The sequence below is a fragment of the Leopardus geoffroyi genome, chromosome B4 (assembly GCF_018350155.1).
Source record: "Leopardus geoffroyi isolate Oge1 chromosome B4, O.geoffroyi_Oge1_pat1.0, whole genome shotgun sequence".
NCBI classification, from domain to species: Eukaryota; Metazoa; Chordata; class Mammalia; order Carnivora; family Felidae; genus Leopardus; species Leopardus geoffroyi.
The window spans coordinates 11,587,089-11,602,528 of record NC_059341.1 but is presented as its reverse complement, the minus strand read 5'-3'; the positions used below and the strand labels follow the sequence as shown (position 1 = coordinate 11,602,528).

The following is a 15,440-nucleotide window of genomic DNA, read 5'->3' as shown; positions in this document are numbered from 1 at the left end:
TGGTTTTCTTTACCTTCTAAGCAATCTAAACCCTGTACATCTCAGTGAGTTTTCCAGGGGCAGGAGGGAAAAAAATAACAACATATATTAAATTACTAGCCTGGAGGATGAAAAACTAGCAGTCGCAGCAGCAGCAGAGCCCAGAGTACTGAACCCGCTGCTCCCCGCCCCCCCACAGGCTGGACTGCTCCCAAAGACTGGACTGACCCCACACACACGGACTAAGCCCTCATAGACTGGAACCAGCCACCCACAGACTGGACCCCTTACATTTTGGACCCCCATAGACTGGACTACCCACAGATTAAATCTTTATAGATTAGACTCACCCCAGATGAGACCCGACAGACTGAACCCCCTCCCAGACTGGATCCCCAGCCCACAGACTAAACCCTCATAGACTGGAACCCATCCCCCCCTCCCAGACTGGACCTCTTACAGTCTGGACCCTCACCCCACAGACTAAACCCTCATAGACTGGGCCCCCTACATATAGACTAGACCCCTTATAAACTGACCCCCCTCACAGACTGAACCCCCTCATAGAATGGACCCCCTCATAGACTGAACCCCTCATGTCTCACCCAGGCTCCTTAAAACTTCTTATATCAGCCCTTCAGCCTGGAACACAGGTCCCACTCCACCCGCACCCAACACATCCATCTGGCTTGTCCTAATCACTTCCACCCAAGGGTATCTCCTCCATATAGCCTTCCCTGTGACCCAGAGTCCCTGCATGATCCCCAAGAGATGCAGTGGTTTTGCGTCATGATGGCTCTTCCACAAAGAGAACCACTGGAGGGACCAACCACGCGCCCAACCCCTTCCCGCCCACCCAGCACTCAACAAAAGTCACCCACCCCGAGGTTCTCAATGAGTGTCTGTTGTGAACAAAGGTGAGATTTTGGAAATTTATATGTACATATATTACGGTGTCATAGGCAGAAACACTTTCGTCTTCATTATTATGCTTGGCTACTTAAAAAGACTTTCTGTTGGGAGTAGTAATTTGTGTTCTAATTAAAACTGTTTCTGGGAACACACTGTATGAATTATGAGGACAATATCCACATGAAGCTAACACTGGCAAACCCCCCAAAACGGAACAGTTCAAACAGCTTCACGCACAAGCCAAGGGAGTAGGTAAACCATATTTTCTCCTGGAAGCTGTATATATTTTCATGTCTTAGGCCACTCAGGAATCTACTATTCTTTAAAGAAAGTGCATTTAATCATTAGTGTTTCAAGTTCAGCAAATAACTTGTACATATCTTAATGCTACCATGAAATGAAAGAAATACTAGAAATGTTTGTATCTTACATGAAATACATGTAGTGCAACATATCATCATATCAGTAAAACACACTCATCTACTCCTTCATTAATTGACAGAATTATTTCAGAAAGAAACATGATCTTTGCTGTGTATGTTGAGATTACTTTAGTGATTTCCCGTGATATTCATCAGTAAACTTTTTCTCCTCACAAACCATGACAAAATACAGGGCATTTCCTAGTCAGCTCTGCTTTTAGAATACTTATTGAATCATAAGCAGTAATCTTTTCCAAGTAAACCAAACTGTTCACATTAGTATTACCTACAAGATTTTTTCCTAGAAAATATCATCAGTGTATTGCATCACACTGGTTAAGGGCATTCACTGGGTCACTCGCTGGCTTGGGTAAATGATTCAACGTTTCTGCTCAGCTTCTTCCTGTAAAATTGGGATTAAAGTGGTTCCTAAGTTTTTTGGTTTTTGTTTTTTGTAAGGGTTAAATAAGTGAATAAATACATGTTAGCCATTAGTCTTTTTATATGTAATTATATTAATTGGACAAATATGTATTAAATGCCTATCATACTGTGCAAGCACTGTTCTAGCAGAGAACAAAGCAAGGAGACATTTTCTGATGGCAACAGGTGCTATAGAGGAAGGCGAAGTTGGGGAAGGGGGCTAGAGGATAAATGTGAGCGTGGCAGGAGGTGGTTGGGGGAGAGGATATCTGATACGGGAGATCTGGGGGAATGGCTCAGTGAGAAGATGCTACCTGGCAACATTTCTAATTTTTACTTCATTCTACAACAGCATTAAGATATCTACTGGAAAGTGTTCCAAGCAGAGAGAACAGCAGGAACAAAGGCCCCCAGTGGTGCAGGCTTGGAATCTTTGAGGAACAGCAAGGAGGCCAGTATGGTTGCGGGTGAATGAAATCATGAGGGAGAAGTGAAAGATGAGATCAGGGAGGTAACCAGGGGCTAGGACACACAGTGCCCTGAAGGTGGTTCTGAGGACTTGGTCTTTTATCCTGAGATGAAAAGCCAATGGGAGTTTTCAAAAGAGGTATAAGCAAAGTCTGGCCGATCTGCTAAGAAAGAACAGTGAAGTAGAGAAGGCTGGGGGAAGAAAGATAAGTTTTATATATGACGGAGACTTCGATCAGGGTGGTGGCTGTGGAGATGGTGGGCAAGTGGTGGGATGGTCAACTGTCCCAAGTTGGGACCAGAGGATTTGCCAATGGATAGGACTGTGGGGCGTAAGAGCAAAAGACGAGTCAAACATGACTGTGGCTTTTGGCCTGAATAACTAGAAGAACAGAGTTGCCATTTGCTAAGACGAGGTAGACAGCAGGAGAAGCAGATTTTGTGTAAAATTCAGGAGTTTATTTTGGATCTGGTAAGTGAGTGATGCTTATTACACAGCCAAGTGGAACTCTCAAGCAGAAAATTGGATACACATCCATGGTTTCAGGGGAGGAGTCCAGGCTGATCATATAAATTCAGGAGTGACCCATATATAGAAATTTAAATCCTACTGAAAATATAATTCATTAGGGAATATAATATCTTTTTAGGGAAAAGAAGTCATTCTGATATGTCCTTTGAATTGTATCAGCCTGAAATACAGTTTACATCCCACGCTGGTACAGGCACCAAAGGGGAGGAGTTGAGGGGGCGTCCTTTATCATCTCCAAACGTATGGACGGATATTCCACAACCAAAGTCAGATGAGGAATTAACTCTAAACAAACTGACTTCTCACCTGTAACTTATCTCAGTGTCACTGACCTTATACTATCTATAGAAGAATGATCTAAAAGAATAGCATTCTGAAAAAAAAGATAATTCTTCAAAAACCCCAAATAAAATTTTACATATAGACCAATATAAAAAATCAAGTCTCTTCTGCTGTAGCAGCAAAGGAGCAAATATGCTACAGAACTCAGACCTGATATTTCAGATATTATTAGCAGTTAGCTAAGTAATAAAACTAGGGTGCTGACTGCTAGGAATTTACCCAAGGGATATAGGAGTACTGATGCATAGGGGCACTTGTACCCCAATGTCTATAGCAGCACTCTCAACAATAGCCAAATTGTGGACAGAGCCTAAATGTCCATCAACTGATGAATGGATAAAGAAATTGTGGTTTATATACACAATGGAGTACTACGTGGCAATGAGAAAGAATGAAATATGGCCCTTTGTAGCAATGTGGATGGAACTGGAGAGTGTTATGCTAAGTGAAATAAGTCATACAGAAGAAGACAGATACCATATGTTTTCACTCTTATGTGGATCCTGAGAAACTTAACAGAAACCCATGGGGGAGGGGAAGGAAAAAAAAAAAAAAAAAAAGAGGTTAGAGTGGAAGAGAGCCAAAGCATAAGAGACTCTTAAAAACTGAGAACAAACTGAGGGTTGATGGGGGGGTGGGAGAGAGGGGAGGGTAGGTCATGGGTATTGAAGAGGGCATCTTTTGGGATGAGCACTGGGTTTTGTATGGAAACCAATTTGACAATAAATTTCATATATTAAAAAAAAAAAACGAGGGTGCTGAGTATCCCGTTATATATGAGCATAAGTGCCCAAGATGATGTTTCCTAGGACACCAGAAACCTCCCAAGCACAAATATTATGAAACAAGTAAATCAAACCAGTTAAAAAAAAAGAAAATATTTCAGAATAAATTCAACAAAGATATAGAAGATTTATACATGGAAAACTATATAACACTAAGAGAAATGAAAGATCTAAATAAATGAGAAATTGGTCATGTTTATGGATTGAAACACTTGAGTTTTTTAAGTTATCAGTTATTTCCAAACTAATGTACAGGTTCAATGCCATCCCAAACCAATTCCCACAAGGCTTTCTGCAAAATAAACACACATGCCAATTCTAAAATTCGTATGAAAATGCAAACAATCTATAATACCCAAAGCAATTTGGAGAAAAGAATAATAAAGTTAGAGGACTCTAATACCTGATTTCAAGACTTACTAGAAAGCTACAGTAAGCAAGATGGTGTGGTATGGGCAAAAGACAGATATATAAAATAATGGAATAGAATGAGTCCAGAAATTAAGTCAGCTGTGTAAAGGTCAATTGATTTTTGACAAAGATACAAAGGCAATTAATCGAGAAAAGAAAAGTCTTTTTGGCAAATGATGCTGAAAATGGTATATCCCAATGGAAAAATAAAAGAATATCATCCTTACCTTGCACCATACATTAAAATTAACCTGCAGGTGACCTTATATTAGACCTAAGTGGAAAACCCAAAACTATACAACTTATAGAAGAAAGAAACACTTGCAAACTTAGGGTAGGCAAAGACTTCTCATACACGACACCAAAAGCACAAACCATAAGAGAAAATAAATTGATGAGTTGAACTTTATCACCATTAAAACGTTTCCTACTCAAAAGGTGTCATTAAGAATTAGGTGTTGGTCATCCCCAAAGGCAAGGGAATTAAAAGCAAAAGTGAATTACTGGGACCTTATGAAGATAAAAAGCTTCTGCACAGCAAAGGAAACAACCAACAAAACTAAAAGGCAACCAACAGAATGGGAAAAGATATTTGCAAATGACATATCGGACAAAGGGCTAGTATCCAAAATCTATAAAGAGCTCACCAAACTCCACACCCAAAAAACAAATAACCCAGTGAAGAAATGGGCAGAAAACATGAATAGACACTTCTCTAAAGAAGACATCCGGATGGCCAACAGGCACATGAAAAGATGTTCAGCGTCGCTCCTTATCAGGGAAATACAAATCAAAACCACACTCACGCCAGTCAGAGTGGCCAAAATGAACAAATCAGGAGACTATAGATGCTGGCGAGGATGTGGAGAAACGGGAACCCTCTTGCACTGTTGGTGGGAATGCAAATTGGTGCAGCCACTCTGGAAAGCAGTGTGGAGGTTCCTCAGAAAATTAAAAATAGACCTACCCTATGACCCAGCAATAGCACTGCTAGGAATTTACCCAAGGGATACAGGAGTACTGATGCATAGGGGCACTTGTACCCCAATGTTCATAGCAGCACTCTCAACAATAGCCAAATTATGGAAAGAGCCTAAATGTCCATCAACTGATGAATGGATAAAGAAATTGTGGTTTATATACACAATGGAATACTACGTGGCAATGAGAAAAAATGAAATATGGCCTTTTGTAGCAACGTGGATGGAACTGGAGAGTGTGATGCTAAGTGAAATAAGCCATACAGAGAAAGACAGATACCATATGGTTTCACTCTTATGTGGATCCTGAGAAACGTAACAGGAACCCATGGGGGAGGGGGAGGAAAAAAGAAAAAAAAAAAAAAAAAGAGGTTAGAGTGGGAGAGAGCCAAAGCATAAGAGACTGTTAAAAACTGAGAACAAACTGAGGGTTGATGGGGGGTGGGAGGGAGGAGAGGGTGGGTGATGGGTATTGAGGAGGGCACCTTTTGGGATGAGCACTGGGTGTTTTATGGAAACCAATTTGACAATAAATTTCATATATTATAAAAAAAAAAAAAAAGAATTAGGTGTTGGTTTTTTGGGTATGACACAGAACGCATAAATGACAAAAGAAAAAAATAAGCTGAACTGTGTCAACATTAAAAACTTTGGTGCTACGAGTGATGGCACTGAGAAAGTAAAAGGACAGCACCTAGGATAGGAGAAAACATTTGTAAATAATATGTCTAATAAAGGACTTATATTAGAATATATAAGGAAGTTTTATAGCTCAAAAACAAAAACCAAATGACCCAATTTTAAACTGTGTGAGGTATTTGAACAGATGTTTCTCTAAATGAGATATACAAGTGTCCAAGAAGTACATGAAAAGATGATCAACATCACTAGTCATCAGAGAAATGTAAATCAAAACTGCACTGAGATATCACTCCACACCCACGAGGATGGCTATCAACAAAAAGACAAATAATAAACAAGTACAGGAGAGGATGTGGAGACACTGGAATCCTGACATAGTACTCATGGGATTGTAAAATGGGGCAGTCACTTTGGATCACAGTTCAGAAGTTCCTCAAAATGGTAAACACAGAGTTACCATCTGACCCAGCCATCCCACTCCTAGGTATATACCCAGGGGAAATGAAAACATATGGTCACACAAAAATTTGTACGTGGAAATGTCTAGCGTCTTTATTTATAATAGCTGAAAGTATAAACAACCTAAATGTCCATCAACCGATGAATAAATAAAACGGGATATATCCATATAATGGAATATTATTTGGCCATAAAAAGGAATGAACTATCGACACATGCTACAACATGGATAAATCCTGAAAACATTAAGCCACATGAAAGAAGCTAGTCACAAAAGACCACACATCGTAAGATCCCACTGATATGAAATATCGAGAATAGGCAATTCTAAAAAAACAGAAAGTGAGAGGTTAGGGAGGGAAGAACTGAGAGTAACCGCTAATGGGTATGGATCTCTTTTAGGTGTTCTCCTTAATATTTATTTCTTTAGTTTGAGAGAGAGAGCGCACGAGCAGGGCAGGGACAGAGAAAGAGAGAGAGAGAGAGAGAGAATCCGAAGCAGGTTCCTCACCGTCAGCATGGAGCCCGATGCAGGGCTCGATGACACGAACCATGAGATCATGATGTGAGCTGAAATCAAGAGTCTGATGTTTAACTGACTGAGCCACCCAGGCACCCCTTACATGTTCTCCTTTAGAACATAAGATGTTCTAAAATTAGATTGTGTGATGGTTGTACAACCTTGTGACTAAAACAAAACCACTGTATACTTTAAATGCATGAACTGTTCGGTATGTGAATTATATCTCAGTAAAGCTGGTTTTTAAAAAGGCACCATTAAGAAAACAACACAAAAAAGCAAGCTATAGAATGGGAGAAAAATTTGTATGACATATATCCGACAAAAGACAGAATATATAAAGAATACTTAGAACCCAATAATATCATGATAAACAATCCAATAAAAAGTGAGCAAAAGATTTGAAGAGGCAGTTTACTCATGGAGATAAGCAAACGGCCAATCAGGATACAAAAAGATGATCATCATAATTCATCAGCAGGGAAATGCACACACCCATGGGTGTCTACCCATAAGAATGGCTAAAATTGAAAAAACAAAGTAGCAAATATTGATAAGAATGTAGAGTAACAAGAGCTTACATACACTGTTGATAAAAATGTAAAAAGGTAAAACCACTTTACAAAACTGGCAGTTTCTTAAAAAGTTCAATCTAACACCTACTATATGGCCCACTCATTCTGCTCCTAGGTCCTCACCCAAACATATATCCACACCGAGGCTGTGTCCATAATAATCCAAGTGTCTAGCAATAATAAATGGATAAAATGTGGAACATCTGTGATGACAGAATGCTACTCAGCAGTGAAAAGGAACAAAGTACTGACCACGCTACCATATGAATGAATGTCAAGAGGTACAATGAGTGAAATAAGCCAGACACAAGATGCACCGCTGTATAATTTCGTTGACATAATATTTTAGAAAATGCAAAATAATCTCTAATGAGTTTTAGTGGTTGCCTCTAGGGTTGGGGCTAAGGAAGGGAGCCCATCAAAGGGATATCTGGGGTAACGGAAATTTTCCATTCTTGATGGTGGTGGTGGTTTCAGGAGTACGATTCACTCTCACATTCATCACTGAATTGTTCAGTTTAAATGGGTGCAGTTGATTAGATGTAAGTTCTGTCTCAACAAAGTTGACCTTCAAAAAGTAGTGAGAACCAATGGGAAGAGAATTTATATACAAGCAAACAGCTCACAACCAGCAAATCCAATGTTTGTATAAATAGCGCCTCTAAACCTCTGAGTGGTGCATGTGCACATAAATAGTGTTCTCCTTAGGCACTTCAAACATCCCTTCCCACTGATTCTGTAACGAATTTGCCTGACAAACCTCATATGGTACCCCCAACAGTCAAGTCTAGCCCACCTTCTCTGTCTAATTACAAATTCTGAACAAATGGGATCCATATCTAAGACGTTTTAGGACGATTGCAAAAGAGAGGATAAATCCCTGATAGCAAAGCTCAGTGAAGGGGTGGGACAGCTGTGTCCCCAGGAAGACTTCCAAACTTTGTTCTAAGGTTCATTCCCCTTGCAGACACTTTTACGCTCTCATGCCAACCTATCTTTACATAAACTTCTGCTGATAAGCATACAGTCAAGATTTAAGTTCTAACTTTCGAACTTAAATCTACTTGAACTTCATCTCGTAAAATGAAAGACCATCTGTAGAGATCCAGATGAAATGATACAGATGTCCACAAAGAAAGAGTCTGTATGGAGGCCCTGCTATTTATGGCACTATTTATTCCCCACACATTTTTCTCATTCAGGACTCGCTATAACCTTCCAATGTAAATATTGTTGTTATTATGTAAATATCACTATTTCTCCGCACTAAGGAAATGGATACTCAGAGAGGCCCAGGTATTTGCCCAAATGCACCCAGCTAGGAAGAGGCAGAACTGAGATTTACATAAGGGGGACACTTTCAACCGATTTATTTAGTGACAGATCCATAGAGAACTTAAAGCAAGTGAACACATATAGCTTTGGTTTCAAGTATTAATGCCTTTTCTTTTTCTTCTTTTGCATCACTGATAAAAAAAAAGCACACATTGAAATATACTACTGACATTTTGTGGGCCTTAATCTTGTCACTAAAATGTCATGTTCTTTCTACCGGGAAGTCAATATTTGGTGGAAAAGTGGTTCACCTGCTTTTGTAAGAACAGCCTGTATTGGTAAAAAAAGAAAACCACAGCCCCAAAATGGGCCCACTTAGGTTAAAGCCCCAAGTCAACAAACCAAGACTTAAGACCTAAACTCACCACAGTTTCAGCTCCCTAGAAGCGTAACTTTTAATTAGTCAATATAGGATTTCCTGGTCAATTCTAGGAAATTTACTGATGGATCCCTTTTACTCCCCTTCAGAGGGCAACCTTGCCTATACAATGCATTCCTTGTTAAGAAATTTCTTTCTTGCTCTCTTTTAGTGCCCTCCCTCTGCCTTCAAAAACCTTCCTTCTGTTTAGCTCAGCGGAGCTTCCCTTTACTTGCTTGATGGGACGCTGCCCAACTCACGAATCATTTGATAAAGCCAACCAGATCTTCAAATTTGCTCAGGTGAATTCTGTTTTTGAACACTCTACCAAACACAGTCACATGAGCTTCTAGGGAGTACCCCGAATCTGGGGAGAGCCATTGCTCTCAAGGAAGAACCAGAATGTGGCAAATTATAAAGCCAACGGAACAGCAAGGAACTAGGAAAGAGTGCATTTAGGTAATTGGGAATTAATGAGGGACCAGCGGTCAGAGCTGCTTAAACCGCCAGCCTCGTGGCTGACTGTAAAACTTCTGGTAACCATGCAGGACGGTCACTGGACAGAGAAAAATCGTCCATATGCTTCCAGTCCGGATACTTCATAAAATGTCCTCCAATGTCCTATAAAAATGTTCATACCAAAAAAAAAAAAAAAAAAAAAGCCTACTGGTGGGGAGGCTAATTTCATTTAACAGTTTACATGTTAACTTTCGAGTCAAGTTTCGGCCCGAATATTCGGCTTTCTGATTTCTTCCCTCTTCTGGTAATCTCAAGCGTTACTGGAATGCAGAAATAATCTGCTGGGGGTGACAACGTTGCAGTCTGACCCCACTGTACTTGTCTTAACGCCTGGCAGGAGGCCAGTTCAGTCACATGTGCATTTCTCTGCCGGCAGTGTAGATGGAGGGACGGAGCCCACAGCTACCATCTGCTGCCCTCCCCCAGCACCCCTCGAAATGAAGACAAGGTGGGAGTTTCTCCTAGAGACGGGAGCAGAGTGTACTTCGTGGTGCGCCCACTGGAGCGTTTCCAGGAAGCAACATTTGGACCCCGCACGTGAAAAAGCAAAAGAGACATCCTGAGTATGGCTTCCCCTGTGAGGACGAGAGGTCGTCGGTCTGGCGCAGATAAGACCCAGTGAGGCCCGCAGACCCCTGTCTAGATGGGTCACACACCTCCCCCGTGTGCCTGTTCCCACTCCCACGGCTCAGCTGGCCCGCCACCTCCGTTTCTTTCACCACCCCGTGGCCCCTCGGACATCTGAGTTGGCGATCCCCACTCCCAGCCCCTTCTGCGCTCCTCAGGCGGATACGGTACTTACAGCTGCATGACCAAGTACAAGTGATTTGGGCTTTCGTAAATGTCTTCCAGGGCAACGATGTTTTCATGCTTGATCCTGAAAGAGAAAAAAGCACACACACATACACACACACACACACACAAGAGTGAGTATAATTAGACACGAAAACTTTAAAAAACAGACATCATTAGAGCAAAAACTTCTAAGACCGAATCCAAATTCCATAAAGTGACTTTTGAGACTCTTCACAATCTTGTCCCCAAGCTTCCTTCCAGACCTATTTCCCGATATGGCTCTCCTGCTCTCTGCTCCCCTTCATCCCCGAGGTGCTATTTACAAGGTGGTGACTGTGGATTTACGGTTGTTTCGGCATGTACATCCCAGTCTCCCTGCATTCATTCATGTGAATCCCAGCCATGGGCCAAACCTGTAAACATCCCCTTACCTTTCAGGGCCCACCTCATCCGGCTGAGCCCCCATGGGGCGTGTAACCGCTCCCTCTTCCACAGTCCCACAGCGGCCCTCACACACCGGCCTCAACAGGTCACTGTGTGCAAACCAAACCCATCCCCCTCACAGGCTAGATGTGCCGGGGAACAGATCCACTGTCAAGTTCATGACTCCAGTGCAGGCAAAGGAACACCAGACTGACCCCTCCTTGGGGTGGGTTCTAGTCACCGCCATCACCAGAGGTCAACCCAGCACCCCAACCTAACTAGACTGGTGCTAATCAAAATATTGTTCCCAAGCACGGCAACCAGCATCTCCTGGAAGTCTGTTAGAAATGCAAATTCTCAGGCTTCACCCTGGTCCCAACAGATTCAGAATCCCTGAGGGCAGAGGCCAGGAAGTGTTTTTAGTAAGATCCTTAGATGATCTGTATACCCAAAGCAGAAATTCTGCAGTCAACCAGTGCTTCTCGAGCTTCAGCGAATCACCTGGGATCCTGGCTACACTGCGCATTCTGATTCGGTGGGTGCGGGGCGGGCCTGTGGGTCTGCCTTTCTGACAAGTCCCTGGTCCGGGTAGCAAAGTCCTAACCACAGAACCAAGAGAGAAGGAAACAGCCTAAGGCCAGTCCCTGGAAATATCCATTAAGAGCAGCTGTTGCTCAGACTATAAGGCTTGCTATTTACTTAAAGCATTTGAGAGAAGAATCATTTCATTATTCTACGAGCTAATGAACTCTTACCACAAGCCTTTCACTTAAATGACTGCCGAGCCATTTAAAAGCAAGCATTTCATGTGCAGATTCCCCTGAGCCCCTGAAAGCAGGGACCACGTCTCACTCATTTTGTTCCCCCCTCATACCTAGCATCGTCTGCTTAATAAACGTCTTCTGGATGAATGACCGATACGTGAAGGTTGTCCCTACTAACCAGCGAGAATCATTATTAACTTAGGGGAAATGGAGGCCATTTTCCTAAGTGTGAGATGCCTTTCCCTCAAAAAGAAGCTTATTAGGTGGAACAAACCAGAATATGATCTTCCCTCTGAGCAGATGAACAAAGAGAACAAAAAAGTTAACTGAGGGTGGCAATGTTTTGCTTTGATTTCTACAGCTCTGCTTAGTCAACGCAGTTGCTCGTTCGCAGAAGCCAAGACGGCATTGCACGAAATTCACATTTCATCCGCATACAGCGCATAGAGCTCCAGCCTGCTATTTATTTCTTAGCAGTGGCTACTTTGATACCTGAGCACAATAAGATCACAGTATATTACAGGAACCAAGTAAACTATGCTACCAAGGAAACCACAACACATTAAGTTAGGACTGCTGAGATCCCAGATGTTTGTGGAATTATCATTAATGGGTCTTCTGAAAGAATTATGACCACAAAAAAAGTATACAGCATATGAGTTTTTCCCAATTTTTAAATTTTTAAAAATTCGCAGTTAGAATCATTCACAGGGGCACAAACATTGTCTTTCAGTGAAGTTAACTGGGGAGGGGGGGGGTTAAGTAAGAGCTCAGACCAATGAGAAAATGAAATAATAGGGTTCATGTGAAAGGGTGCCAGACAAAATTCAGGGTATCCTGTATGTCTAATTCTAGATAAACAACAACCACCTTTTTAGTGTAAGTCTGTCCCGAATATCGCATTGTTGTTTATCTGAAATTCAAATGTGATCGGGCACCCTCCATTTTCATGTGCTAAATCTGGCCACCCTAGTTACATGAATCACAGTCAATGAGCCTCTAAACTGAGCTTAGAGATTTGTACCTGCCGTTCTACCCTCTCTCAGAGGTTGAGCCAAGGAGGCTGTTTGAGTCCTGGAGTACAGCCATTAATACAAATTCAACTATATGCAAAGAATCAACTATGTACAAAGTGCTTGCCCCGCCAGAATAGAAGACTCTCATAAATTAAGAATATAATCCCTTCTTTGGAGGCAAGGGATGGAGAAATTAAAGTGTACTTAACCTGCCATGTCTTACATGAGTTCTTGCAGTGGCTGGAACGATACGGGTCCTGGCTATCCCCCCTCAACTAATGAATCAAGTAGTCAAGCAAATGTCATTTACTGAGTTGCTTCTATGTTCCTGGAAGAACACAAGAAAAATACAAAATGAGATTTTGCTCTCAAAAACTCATCACCTAGCTGGAGACACCCACGAAAGCAGGGAGAAAAAAATTAAGAGGCAAACTCTATAGTACCACCATTAGGTTCAGAAAAAGCGAGGCCCTGGAGGGGCCAGAATTACAGAGAAGGCCTCAGAATGGATGGGCACTGGGCTGGATGGATGATGTTTGAATAAACATACTTCAGAAATTTCAAAGAAATCCTCGAATGGCCTCTTAAATGTCTCTTAAGAAAGTGGTTTAACTAACTTGTAGATACGAAGACATGATAGAAGAAAACATTCTGGCTCCCAACAGTTGTGCTTAGGTATTTTATGCCACCCTCAGTCTCTTAAAATCTACAAAAATTGAGCTCAAGATTTTAAGGCCGGGGCACCTGGGTGGCTCAGTCAGTTAAGTATCTGACTCTTGGTTTTGGCTCAGGTCATGATCTCACAGTTCGTGCGTTCGAGTACCACGTCGGGCTCTGCACTGACAGCATGGAGCCTCCTTGAGATTCTCTCTCTTTCTCTCTCTGCCCCTTACTTGTGCATTCTCTATCTCTCTCTCTCTCAAAATAAATAAATAAAATAAATAGATTTTAACACTGTTTTAGGACTAGGTGGCCTTCACAAATGCCATAGGAACATCCATGCACACATGTCTGGGCACCCACCAGGGACCAGGTGCAGCATGAGGAGTCCCAAGAATGCCAGGTCAGCCTGCATGGAGCTCACACGGGCGGGCTTCCAGCTGCAGCAAGGACACTTCACAGGCAACCTTCCTTATATTTACCAGAAACCAGCCTCCTTGTAATTAGTAGGGACTCCTGGGAGCAACAGAGAACAAGCTTAGACCCTCATCTCCTATTCCTACAAATATCTGAGGGAGAGAACATCTGCCTACTGTTCTCTTCCTATGGCCGACCAATCATCCTCCAACGTGGTTTATTTTCCAATCATCATGCTATGGCCACTCTCACTTTTCCAGACCTGAGAGCAGTCATCCCAGTGTAAATTCTAGCACCAAGAACACGGTATTAAGAGATGTGAACTAGTAACCATTGAGAGTGGATGTTATACTTTCGCAAATAAAGCCTAATATTAGGTTCGTTACAATTTTTTAATGTTTATTTACTTACTTTTGAGAGAGAAAGAGAGAGCACAAGCAAGGGAGAGACAGAGAGAGAGAGAAGGAGACATAGAATCCGAAGCAGGCTCCAGGCTCTGAGCTGTCAGCACAGAGCCCAATGCAGGGTTCAAACTCATGGACCACGAGATTATGACCTGAGCCGAAGTGGGATGCTTCACCCACTGAGCCACCCAGGCTCTCTGGGTTCTGTTTTTTTTTTTTTTTTTTTTTTTTTTTTAAAGCAGCTGCACAACTGTTGGCATATAAAGAATATACGCTCCACAGGGCTAGGGATTTTTAACTGCTTTGTTCACTACCATCTCCCTAATACCAAGAAAAGTAAACAGCAGGTAGTATTTTCAATATGTATTTGTTGAATGAATCAATGAATGAATGAATAAATATTAAGTGTTGGGTCAATTAAATGACCAGATCAGTTTTATCTGAACTTCTACCAAACAAAATCTCCTTTCTTACTCAATCTTGAGTAAGATTGAGCTTAAAGTTTTCACCTTCAGCTTCATTAAATTCAATCTTTTGAGGTTCAATGGAGTGCTTCAAATGATCAAGAATATTCTCAATTTTTATCCTCTCGTCTATTATGTTTACTACCCTTCTCAACTTTGGGCGATCTACATATTTGCTTGGTACACATCCATCCCGATATGTCTGGATCCAAATTCCTAAAGTCTTAAGTGGGAAGGTTACAAGTCAGAGCTGGGCTCTGATATCACGCCAGAGACCCTCATCAAGATAACCCATGACATAAATCAGCTGGCTTTGACTGCTGTCATGCTGTAAAAGCCCGGCAGGGCTATCATCTAGCCTATGTTTTACCATCCTGTCCATAAGGAAACAATTAGATTCCTTGCTGAAATGACATTCCTCAGTTTTACACACCACGTAATACTATTTAAAAGGGAAATGGAACGTTTGGGAAGATTTGTTCTTAGTAAACCCATGGTGGCTCCTAGCAACCACTACAGTCTTTACTAAACGATCACAAACCATCTGCTTAATTTACTGTTCCCGAATTGTGCTGTGCCTTGAAGCCAGACTTCCCAATCCACACATCTCATAGCCTACCTGGTTTATGTTTGGAAAACTTGCCAACACCTCTTACATTCTTTTCTTGAGCATTTCAACCGTGACTCTTTTGTGATAGTGGAATCTCCTCAGTCTCCTGGGATGTGAGACATCTAAATCTAGGGACGAATGAATATTATCACTTTCATTAGGCCCTGCTCACACAGCTGTTTGATATAGACCATTTACTGAGTGTTTACTACAGGCACACCTTGG

The 15,440-nt window shown here is 41.7% G+C and overlaps 1 protein-coding gene across 5 annotated transcripts in view; it reads right to left on the bottom strand.

Moving 5' to 3' along the window:
* CAMK1D (calcium/calmodulin dependent protein kinase ID) overlaps window positions 1-15,440 on the bottom strand; it is a 438,187-nt gene that overhangs the window by 158,929 nt on the left and 263,818 nt on the right. For 4 of the 5 annotated variants that reach the window (XM_045463125.1, XM_045463127.1, XM_045463129.1 and 1 more), the window contains one exon: window positions 10,465-10,539. The exons of the other annotated variant lie outside the window; for it this stretch is intronic. In XM_045463125.1, the coding sequence (XP_045319081.1) occupies window positions 10,465-10,539 (75 nt within the window). The remainder of the gene's footprint in view (window positions 1-10,464; window positions 10,540-15,440) is intronic. 5 annotated transcript variants of the gene reach the window in all.